The 12142-nt window shown below is 51.6% G+C and overlaps 1 protein-coding gene across 1 annotated transcript; it reads left to right on the top strand.

Annotated features, from left to right (window-relative positions):
* The first annotated feature begins 41 nt into the window (after positions 1-41).
* PSMB4 (proteasome 20S subunit beta 4) lies at positions 42-2170 on the top strand. The gene is made up of 7 exons (XM_075261224.1): positions 42-174; positions 906-1112; positions 1312-1458; positions 1538-1619; positions 1694-1810; positions 1881-1969; positions 2057-2170. The coding sequence occupies exons 1-7, from the start codon at positions 80-82 to the stop codon at positions 2067-2069; spliced, it is 750 nt and encodes a 249-aa protein (XP_075117325.1). The 5' UTR covers positions 42-79; the 3' UTR covers positions 2070-2170.
* Positions 2171-12142: the final 9972 nt, after the last annotated feature.

Here is a 12142-nt window from a genome sequence, read left to right as displayed (position 1 = left end):
ATTCCTGACATGGCGGCCGGCCGGAAGTGCAGTGACGTGGTTTCCGGCAGAGTCGCAGTGTCATTGTACGGCAGGCATCATGATGATGGGCAGCGAGATGAGATTGTTCCCCGGAGGACCGGCACCGGGAGAGCTGCACGCCTTCCCGGGGATGGGGCCCCACAGACACACCCTGTAAGTAGCGGGGCCCCGGCTGTGTGAGGGGTTAATGGGGGGGAGGAGAGAGAGAGGGGCCCCCAAAACTTCCGGCACCCGCGGGACTGCCCGGTGTGGGGGCCACAGCAGTCCTAGCGCTGAGCAAAGCTACGGGCCCGGGGGCCACAACGGCTAACCGGAGGCCGGGCCGGGGACTTTCACTTTCATTATCTCACACCGACAGTAGTATATAGAGAGGTGTGTGCTGTGTCTATATACTCTGTATACTGCTATATACCAGTCTATATACACTCTGTATACTGCTGTACAGTCTATATACACTCTGTATACCAGTCTATATGCAACTTGTATACTGCTGTATAGTTTATATACTCTGTATGCCCCCTGCATACTACTATATACCAGCCTGTATGCCCCCTGTATACTACTATATAGTCTATATACTTTGTACACCTGCTATCCATAATACCAGCCTAGATACTATTATACTCCTATATACTACTATAGAGTGTATATACTCCTTGTACACTACTATATATTCTCTATAGCAGTCCATAGACCCCGTGTATACTGGTTATACCCTCTCTCTATATACTCTCTGTATACCCCTATGACTATAGGCACCATTTTATTTTGGGGTTGAGCCTTTCTCCCCCTCACATCCCCTCCCCCCTCTCCGTAGCTCCCTCCTGACTAGTAATATGGCGCCCGCCCTTATCTGTATCACACGACCGCTCTTCTCTCGGCAGGAATCCAATGGTGACCGGCACGTCGGTGCTGGGGGTGAAGTTTGATGGCGGGGTGATGATCGCCGCGGACATGTTGGGCTCGTACGGCTCGCTGGCCAGATTCCGTAACATCTCCAGGATCATGAAGGTGAATTCGTGCACCATGCTGGGGGCGTCCGGGGACTACGCCGACTACCAGTATCTGAAGCAGGTGCTGGACCAGATGGTGTAAGTGTCTGGGGGAGGGGTGTCCGCCATGTTATCTGCGCCGCCCTCTAGTGTTTGTCTAGCGCAGTGACGGGTGACCTTGTACAGTACGTGCTGGGCTATGATGGCAGCCAGTGGCCGGGTGACTCGTGCACCCCCAGCGCTCCAGTCCTGTGCAGGCTACGTCTCATTCCCTGTCACCTCCATGTTTCCATCACAGGATCGACGAGGAGCTGGTGGGGGACGGACACAACTACAGTCCTAAGGCCGTGCACTCGTGGCTGACCCGGGTCATGTACAACCGCAGGAGCAAGATGAATCCGCTGTGGAACACGGTGGTGCTGGGAGGATTCTACAAAGGGCAGAGGTCAGCCCTGCCCCCTGGACGGGACCGGCTAAGACCACTCATTAATAAAGTTCTGACCGCTTTGTATTTGTCTCTCCAGTTTCCTGGGTTACGTGGACAAGCTGGGCGTGGCCTATGAAGCCCCGACGATAGCCACCGGCTTTGGTGCTTACCTGGCTCAGGTATGTGGGCGGAGCCCTGTGGACGCCGGTGATGTCATCAGGTTGACTTAGCGCTTCTCCTCTTCCTCCTGCAGCCATTACTGCGAGACGTGGTGGAGAACAAGGCCACGCTGACACGGGAGGAGGCCCGGCAGCTGATAGAGCGCTGCATGAAGGTGCTGTACTACAGGGACGCCCGATCCTACAACAGAGTAAGTCTCCTATAGTAGCGGCTGCGCCCGGTCTGCTCTGCGCCGGGTTAACCGTCCTCTTCCCTTCCAGTATGAGATCGCCACGGTCACGGAGAGCGGAGTGGAGGTGGAGGGGCCCCTGTCCTCCGAAACCAACTGGGAGATTGCACATATGATCAGGTGAGGAGAGTCTCCCACCCACCCACCCCCGATACCCGTCATGAGCCCTGGATATGACCCTAATGGCGCCCACTCTTTCTCTTGCAGTGGATTTGAGTAAGAAGATGACGGCGCCCCCTCCTGCAACTTCTGGAGTCTTCTTTTCACTTTGGTTCTTATTTAGTCTTTTTGTATCTGAGAAATAAACGTGACCCCCAGTAACGGCGTCTCGTCTCCTTACTGGCGCGATGATATCTGGGCGTGTCTGCTCTCACAGTCTCTTATTAAAGGGGACCCCTAAACATGGGTTGCCCTATATCTGTGGTCTGAGGACGTCGCTCTGGGTTCGGACCCAATCCAGGACGGAACAGACTAAAAAGTAAACAAAGAGTTAACCAATATCATATGGCCCACTGTGACACCGCCAAAGCTGCCGCCATGTGCAATAGTGACAGCCGAGAGTTGTAGGTGGCAAATGTGCAGTCTGTCTGTCCTGGTTCAGGTTGGAGTCAGAGCTGTAGGATTAAAGGGATTCGTCAGTATGCAAATGATTTCTCTCGCAGCACTGGGGGCGTGTCCAATGCTGCCAGAGAACTCTCCAGCACCGCCTCCATCTTCGTCTAGAACTGCTTCATTTCACGTCTTCTGGCGCAGGGTTCAAACTTTTAGTTCTCGGGTAAAGCCGACTGCACATACCCACCGGCCACAAGAAAATGGCCACTTGTGGCCAACGGGCATGCGCAGTTTGAACCCAGCGCCGGAAGAAGACGTGAAGAGACGAAGATGGAGGCGATGTTGAAGAATTCTGTCACAGCATTGGGGATGCCCCCAGTGCTGCGAAAGAGCTCATTTGCATAAAGACGCAAACCGGGATTTCTACCGAATGGTGGCCTGGAGAAGACATCTAAAGGTAGAATAGTCTTTCTTAAGGTTATTCCGACATGGTAGGCCAAAAAAATAAAATTGTAACGATAGGACTCCTTTAAAGGAAGGTGGTGGAGGAGGAGGAATGGGGCCTGCCGAAGGAGAAGGTACTCACCTGAGAAGGTGGATGGTGGGGCAGGAGCTAGTCCAGAGTGGAGGGCAGATGGGCAACAAGAGGTAACTTTGCCCTCGGGAGGTGAATGGTCGGGGCCAGCTGTAGTGTGGCGACAACTGACCGTGGGGACGACATCTGGAAACTGCAGGATTGGCTCTCCGTCCCTCCAAAACCAGTAATGGATCATGAATGTGAAAAAAAAAACAAAAAAAAAACACCACCTTTGTGCCTATAAATAAAACAACCAATGCCCAGATAGTCATCATGAATATGCAAATCAGTCTACAAGTGCCCTGGGGGCGGGTCAGATTTGACTCTCTTCTAGCATTGCTGCCCCTGAGGACAGTTACAGTATCTGCCTGTGTCATGGCTGTTTGTATGAAACAAGGTCCGCCCCCAATGCACTTTGGGCTGGTTTGCATATCCTAAAAATGTATGTCTCCATTGCGAGCACAAGGGTACGTCCCTGCTCATAGCAATGGCCACTACGTAACAGGATTACTGGTGTGGAAGGTGTTTATTACCTAAGAGTCCTTAAAGGGTTTGGGTAGAAGGTAAAAGGGCTCTCCAGAGATCCTGTGACTACTTCCTGTAGGCGGTGTACTCTGTGGTTCTGGGCTAGTTCTGACCCCGGTCCATGTGATCAGAAGCAGTAGCCAGTCCTGTCTCCTCCTGCCAGAGGATAAACTGCTGGTCGGTGTGAGAAAACGTGCAAACTGCAATACCAGCTCCCAAACTCTAGGTGGCCTCAGTGTTCTTATCTATTCATATCCCTCGTGAGCAGGATCGGAGACCGGCCTGTTATATATTCGTTTAGAGACCAGCAATGGTGATGACAAAGACATTTTGGGCAGCCGCAGGGGCGCAGCGTCCATGAGGTGATGGCTACAGAAAATCCATAGTGAATTTGTTACCATGGATGAAATAAGATGTTTAAAGGGGGTTTACTCAGCCCCTCCAGAGAATAGGAAGAGAACTCAGCACCCCCAACCCTCCGCCAGATATCAGGGACAGTACTCAGCCCCCCCAGACTCTAGAGAGCAGTGACTCATCCCTCTGGCCTGTGTTACCACAATAAGTATGGAAAACAGAAAGAGGAGAAGACATCGCTCTGTGGACTTGAGAACCAAAATGGTGGAAAAATATTAACATTCTCAAGGTTACAAGTCCATCTCCAGAGATCTTGATGTTCCTTTGTCCACGGTGCACAACATAACCCAGAAGTTTCCACCCCATGCCCCTGTCGCTAATTTCCCTGGACGTGGACAGAAGGTTGTAATACAGGATAGTCCAGATGGTGGATAAGCAGCCCCAGCCAAGTGCCAGAGACGTTCAAGCTGTCCTGCAGGCTGAGTCACTGTCACTGGTCTTGGTGTAGAGGACGTCCCCTTGTCACTGGTCTAGGTGTAGAGGACGTCCCCTTGTCACTGGTCTAGGTGTAGAGGACGTCCCCTTGTCACTGGTCTAGGTGTAGAGGACGTCCCCTTGTTACTGGTCTAGGTGTAGCAGACATCCCCTTGTCACTGTCACAGGTCTAGGTGTAGAGGACGTCCCCTTGTCACTGGTCTAGGTGTAGCAGACGTCCCCTTGTCACTGTCACCGGTCTTGGTGTAGAGGACGTCCCCTTGTCACTGTCACCGGTCTAGGTGTAGAGGACGTCTCCTTGTCACTGTCACCGGTCTTGGTGTAGAGGACGTCCCCTTGTCACTGTCACTGGTCTAGGTGTAGCAGACGTCCCCTTGTCACTGTCACAGGTCTAGGTGTAGAGGACGTCTCCTTGTCACTGTCACCGGTCTTGGTGTAGAGGACGTCCCCTTGTCACTGTCACCGGTCTAGGTGTAGAGGACGTCCCCTTGTCACTGGTCTAGGTGTAGAGGACGTCCCCTTGTCACTGTCACCGGTCTAGGTGTAGAGAACATCCCCTTGTCACTGTCACCGGTCTAGGTGTAGAGGACGTCCCCTTGTCACTGTCACCGGTCTAGGTGTAGCAGACGTCCCCTTGTCACTGTCACAGGTCTAGGTGTAGAGGACGTCTCCTTGTCACTGTCACCGGTCTTGGTGTAGAGGACATCCCCTTGTCACTGTCACAGGTCTAGGTGTAGAGGACGTCCCCTTGTCACTGATCTAGGTGTAGAGGACGTCCCCTTGTCACTGGTCTAGGTGTAGAGGAGGTCCCCTTGTCACTGTCACCGGTCTAGGTGTAGAGGATGTCCCCTTGTCACTGGTCTAGGTGTAGAGGACGTCCCCTTGTCACTGTCACCGGTCTAGGTGTAGAGGACGTCCCCTTGTCACTGTCACTGGTCTAGGTGTAGAGGAGGTCCCACTGTCACTGGTCTAGGTGTAGAGGACGTCCCCTTGTCACTATCACCGGTCTAGGTGTAGAGAACGTCCCCTTGTCACTGTCACCGGTCTAGGTGTAGAGGAGGTCCCCTTGTCACTGTCACTGGTATAGGTGTAGAGGACGTCCCCTTGTCACTGTCACCGGTCTAGGTGTAGAGGACGTCCCCTTGTCACTGTCACCGGTCTAGGTGTAGAGGATGTCCCCTTGTCACTGGTCTAGGTGTAGAGGACGTCCCCTTGTCACTGTCACTAGTCTAGGTGTAGAGGACGTCCCCTTGTCACTGTTACCGGTCTAGGTGTAGAGGACGTCCCCTCGTCACTGTCACCGGTCTAGGTGTAGAGGACGTCCCCTTGTCACTGTCACTGGTCTAGGTGTAGAGGAAGTCCCCTTGTCACTGTCACTGGACTAGGTGTAGAAGACATCCCCTTGTCACTGGTCTAGGTGTAGAGGACGTCCCCTTGTTACTGGTCTAGGTGTAGAGGACGTCCCCTTGTCACTGTCACTGGTCTAGGTGTAGAGGACGTCCTCTTGTTACTGGTTTAGGTGTAGAGGACATCCCCTTGTCACTGTCACAGGTCTAGGTGTAGAGGACGTCCCCTTGTTACTGTCACCGGTCTAGAGGACGTCCCCTTGTCACAGGTCTAGGTGTAGAGGACGTCCCCTTGTCACTGTCACCGGTCTAGGTGTAGCAGACGTCCCCTTGTCACTGTCACAGGTCTAGGTGTAGAGGATGTCCCCCTGTCACTGGTCTAGGTGTAGAGGATGTCCCCTTGTCATTGTCACTGGTCTAGGTGTAGAGGACATCCCACTGTCACTGGTCTAGGTGTAGAGGATGTCCCCTTGTCACTGTCACCGATCTAGGTGTAGAGGACGTCCCCTTGTCACTGTCACCTGTCTAGGTGTAGAGGACGTCCCCTTGTCACTGGTCTAGGTGTAGAGGACGTCCCCTTGTCACTGGTCTAGGTGTAGAGGACGTCCCCTTGTTACTGGTCTAGGTGTAGAGGACGTCCCCTTGTCACTGGACTAGGTGTAGAGGACGTCCCCTTGTCACTATCACTGGTCTAGGTGTAGAGGACGTCCCCTTGTTACTGGTCTAGGTGTAGAGGACGTCCCCTTGTCACTGGACTAGCTGTAGAGGACGTCCCCTTGTCACTGTCACCGGTCTAGGTGTAGAGGACGTCCCCTTGTCACTGTCACCGGTCTAGGTGTAGAGGACGTCCCCTTGTCACTGTCACAGGTCTAGGTGTAGAGGACGTCCCCTTGTCACTGTCACTGGTCTAGGTGAAGAGGACGTCTCCTTGTCACTGTCACCGGTCTAGGTGTAGCAGACGTCCCCTTGTCACTGTCACTGGTCTATGTGTAGAGGACAGTTTTACTTTCACATTTTATCACTGTCCATCTTACCCGGTAATTTACTATTAATCGCATAATCTCCAACCATAATCCACAACCTTACATGTCCACATTACTCTTCATTAGCCAAGTCTCCGCCCATGCTTCTGGTTATTCTAGGCCCCCCTGTAATATTATCCACTTCAGTTCTGAGAGTTTGGTATCATCTGCAAATATGAAAATCCCACTGGTTACTGTGATCACTCCAATACTGACCCCTGTGGCACCCCACTGGTTACTGTGACCCTTCCAATACTGACCCCTGTGGCACCCCACTGGTTACTGTAAACCTTCCAATACTGACCCCTGTGGCACTCCACTGGTTACTGTGACCCTTCCAATACTGACCCCTGTGGCACCCCACTGGTTACTGTAAACCTTCCAATACTGACCCCTGTGGCACCCCAATGGTTACTGTAAACCTTCCAATACTGACCCCTGTGGCACCCCACTGGTTACTGTAAACCTTCCAATACTGACCCCTGTGGCACCCCACTGGTTACTGTAACCTTTCCAATACTGACCCCTGTGGCACCCCACTGGTTACTTTGCCCCATCCAATACTGATCCTTATGGCACCCCACTGGTTACTTTGCCCCATCCAATACTGATCCCTGTGGTACCCCACTGGTTACTGTAAACCTTCCAATACTGACCCCTGTGGCACCCCACTGGTTACTTTGCCCCATCCAATACTGACCTCCTATGTCACCTCATTGGTGACTGTGATGCCTCCAATATTGACCCACTGGTTACTGTAACCCTTCAAATACTGATCGCCATGTTATCATATTGGTGACTGTGACCCCTGTGGTATCATTTACCAGCACCGATTCACTTAGTTGTGAACCAAAATGTCTAGGCACCCCCCCCCCCCAATCCTAATACTCATTTAATATACAAAGATTTATGGACTAGATTACTGAATGCCCTTGCAAAGTCCAGATATGTTACATCTAGAGCATTACCCATGTCCAGTCTAGAACTGATCAGATTCGTCTCACGGGACTGACTCCCAGTAAACCCGCGTTGTGGGGTATTGTAATATTATTTTTATTCAGACAATCAAGATACCACCTCAGAAGACCTTCTAATATTTTACCCACCACCAAGGCTAGACTTACCAGTAGGGTTGAGCGATCGGGATAGGAAAAGATCGGATCCCGATCGAGAAAATTTCACGATTGGGATTGGCTGGAAAGTGATCGGAAATTGGGTTTTGAAATCTCAAGATCGGCTGAACCCTAAGGCCGGGGCCCCACAGGACGTAGACGCCGCGATTTGCCGGCAGCGGAGACGCTGCAGGAAAAAATCGCAGCGTTTTACAGTGCAAGCAAAGGGGATGGGATTCAGGTGAATCCCATGCCCACTTTGCAGAAAAAAATGCAGTGCGGACACGCTGCGATTTACAAAGCCGTTGCAGCTGTGGAAATCGCAGCATGTCAATTATATCTACGGAAAAGCCGGTGGCCTTCCTGTAGATATAATGTTAAGAGAAAGTCCGCAGAGGAAAACTCCATGAACATTCTCTTCAAAGCGCTGCGGAAAGAACCGCAATGTGATCACGCAGCAGTTCTTTCCACAGCGCTTTAGTACTGCGATTACGGCCCGTGGGGCCTCAGCCTAAAAGTGACTTTTCCCATAGAGAAGTATTGACTAGGGTTGAGCGATCGGGATCGGATCCCGATCGGCGATTGAGCAAATTTCATGATCGCGATCGGCTGGAAAATGATCGGAAATCTGATTTTAAAATGGATCCTGAAATCTCCAGATCGGCCCCCCCTACTTATCTGCCTACTCTTGCCATGCTCACTTTATAGTCCTTCCTTGTATTCAGGCACCAGATTTCCTATGGGCCAATCTTGTCCATTTGTAGAGTGAAAATCTCGAGGACGGTCTACTACTGTATTCCTCTACTTCAGAATCCAGGGGTGAATGTTATCAGATGATTCATCTCTAGGGTTGAGCGATCGTGTTCGGAAAAGATCGGATTCCAATCGGCGATCGAGAAAATCTTTTTATGTGGGATCGAGATCAGTGATCTTTTCCCACAATGCTTTGCTTAGCCTTCACACTGAGTATACGCTGTATACTCAGTGTGAAGGCTCTGCTGCAGTTACATAGGAATGAATGGAAGCAGCCGGCACACAGCCTTACCCCCCTGCACGCCGGCTGCCTCCATTCATTGGAATGAGAGGCTAAACTAACATCTGTAGCAGCTACTTACCTCTAGAGATGGCTGCTCCGGTGCCCTCCTTCTTCTTGTCTTGCTGCCCCGCCTCCCAGGTTAGTGTTTAAAGCGCTAGGTAGGCGGGGCTTGTGGCTTAGGAGAGTGTGGGCGGGTACAGGGCGGGGAGACATGACGTCTCCCCTCCCAGTACCCGCCCACACTCTCCTAACCTGGCAGGGAGCAGCATGGAGCAGCAGCGAAGCAAAGAAGAAGGCACCGGAGCAGCCATCTCTGGAGGTAAGTGGACACCAGGGGGGACTAAGTAACCAGAGGATTAAAAAAAAAATCCTCTGGCTACTTAGTGATTCACTACACAGCGTGGATTCTAACAATTAAAGCGTTCAATTCTTAGATTCCATGCTGTATAGTGAATAGGATTGCTTTTAAAATCCGATCTCCGATTAATAAAAAAATCCCATTGACTTGCATTGGGATCGGAATTGGGATCGGGTTCGAATGACAAATAATCGGAAATCGGATTTTAAAATCGATCCTGAAAAGTCAAGATCGGCTCAACCCTAGTCATCTATTTCCCTGTCGCCCTAACAGCAGCACAGAGCGGGGTAGTTCTGCCCGTGTGCTGGTAGGACAGATGGAATTAACAATTAAGTAATTACAGCTAGGCCCTATAAAGGGCACAAGGACCTCCCACCTGACTGTATTTTTCTGTCCTATGGACGGTAGGACAGGTGGGAGGTCCATGTGTCCTCTCTGGGCAGGCTTTTTGGTTACTTACCTCCTGTCCCTTCTTCTCTCTTTTCTTCTTCTTCTTTGCTGCCTGCTCCGGGTCTTGCATCCGGCTGTGGGTTTTCAGGCTGGCGGTCGTCTCGGCCTGCTGGCTTTTTTTCTTCTGATGCGGCCTGGTGTCCGTGGGTCCGCAATTTCCGGCGTGTCCTGGTTGGTGGGCTGGTTAGCCGATGCGGATTTGTCGTTGCACTTCCGGCCTGTTGGCGGGATCTCCGTTAGTGTTTCGGAGGCTGCGCATCGGCACTAGGCCGAATTGGCTTTCTCCTCCTCCCCTCCCTTGGGCTGGGCACCCCTGGGAACATTTGGAGGGGGATTCTTGTTTCTTCCTCAACTGGGGACCCAATTCTCGACGGATCGGGGCCTACTTCCAGTTCCGGTCTGCCGGGGATTTGTTCTTATTTGAAGGGGGGGGGGGGTTGAGTCGGGGCAAAAAAAGAAAGAAGAAGCAGGATCTTGCGCCGGCGGGTAGCCATGCCCCTTCCTGCGATGGGCTATTTAAGCTACAGCCCCCTCCTCTCTCTCTGTAGTGGGGCTATCCTATAGTTCTCCTGTGCACGTGTACTCGGTCAAAGCTAGCTAGTTGTGTTTTGTCCTAAATCAACACTGTGTCGCTCCGTACGTATGGCGTCGGGTCTTGCAAGGTTTTTTCTTGTATCTCCTTGAAGTTTGAATTTCCCGTAGAGTCGAGTGGTCTAACGAGCTCTGCTATGTCCTCGTCTACCCCTCCTCCGGGCGATCACAGACGCCGAAAGTCCTCCTCTAAAAGGAGACTCCTGTCCTGCGCTGACTGTGAGATTCCTCTTCCTGAGGGTAAGAGGTTTGAAGCGGTTTCCAACTCGGGGAGAGAGGAGGGGTATTTAAATGCCTGAATTTGGATTTTATTTCAGGCTATGGCGACTCCCGCTGTCGCTCCTGCAGGGGTCCTCCTCCAGAGGAATTATCCACCCGCGCGGTGGTGTGACGGTCAGAGGCCGTCCTGAGAACCATTTCCTGCGCCAGGGCAGATTCCACTAACAGGAACTACCACAGAATTTGGAAGATCTTTAAAACCTAGGGCGTGGACCACGGAATAGGAGTATCCAACCCCACTGTGGAATTGATTTTGGAGTTCCTCCAGGACGGCCTAGACAAAGGGCTATCTCCAGCAACCTTAAAGGTACAGGTAGCCGCTTTATCTGAGGAGGCGTTTATCTCAACACCCTTTAATAAATGGTTTCCTTAAGGATGCTACGAGAATTAGACCTTCAGTGTCAGCCCCAGTCCCACAATGGGATCTCGGGGTTGTTCTGGCGGCCCTATGCAAATCCGTGGTCAAGCAAGCCAGGTCGGTAAATGGAGGTCACATGGTAGCAGTAGGCAGAAGTGAAGTCAGGTCATACACAGGAGGTCAATAGTAGCCAAATCAGGATCCAAAAGAGGTCAGGTAGAAGCCAAATCAGGATCATGGAGATGTCTGTAAAGTAAGCCAGGTCAAACAATCCAGGAATTCAAGAGCAGGGACAGGAGACAGGGAAGCAGGAGAGGCTCGTCGCTAGGGAGCCGATACCACGGGGAAAAAACTAATAAATAGCTGATCCCCTGACCCCGTCTGAATGAAAAGGGAGACCCAGGAAGACCCCACTTCTTACCCAGAGACATAAGCCAGGCTGGAGTTTGCCAAAACTTACCTGAGAAAGCCAAAACCGTTCTGGAAGAATGTTCTCTGGTCAGAGGAGACAAAAGTAGGAGAAGGCCTCAACATAGAGTTTACAGGAAAAAGAGAAGACGCCCCCTACAGTCAGATATGGCGGATGTCCCTGATGGTTTGGGGTTGCTTTGCTGCCTCTGGCACTGGACTGCTTGACCGTGTATGGCATTATGAAGTCTGGAGACGACCAACACATTGTGCAGCATCATGTAGGGCCCAGGGTGAGAAAGCCGGGTCTCCCTCAGAGGTCAGGGGTCTTCCAGCAGGACAAGGACCCAAAACACACTTCAGGTCAGCACTAGAAAATGGTGGTGAGAGAAAGCCCTGGAGACTTGTAAAGTGGCAGCAATGAGTCCAGCCCTGAATCCCATAGAACACCTGTGGGGGAGGGGGAGAGATCTCTTGGTGGCACTTTGGAGAAGGCCCCTTCACATCTCAGGGGGGACCTGGAGCAGGAGCCAAAGAAGAAGGGTCTAAGATTCCAGCAGAGCCTTGTAAGAAACTCATTGCTGGTTAGCGGAAGCGGTTGTGCGCAGTTATTGTGTCTAAAGGTTGTGCTACCAAGTATTAGGCTGAGGGCGCCAATACTTCTGTCCGCACCAGTTTTGGAGTTTTGTGTAAAATGATCAATGATGTGACTTTTTTTTCCATTCTCTTTTGTGTTTTTTCATTGCAAACAAAATAAATGAAGATATTACCAAAGAGTTTGTGCTTGTGATCATTATCTGGGGGACAGCGAGGATTATCTGACAGAACTG

The sequence above is a fragment of the Leptodactylus fuscus genome (assembly GCF_031893055.1).
Source record: "Leptodactylus fuscus isolate aLepFus1 chromosome 7 unlocalized genomic scaffold, aLepFus1.hap2 SUPER_7_unloc_1, whole genome shotgun sequence".
NCBI classification, from domain to species: Eukaryota; Metazoa; Chordata; class Amphibia; order Anura; family Leptodactylidae; genus Leptodactylus; species Leptodactylus fuscus.
The sequence above is the reverse complement of the archived record's forward strand: the minus strand, read 5'-3'. Positions and strand labels throughout refer to the sequence as shown.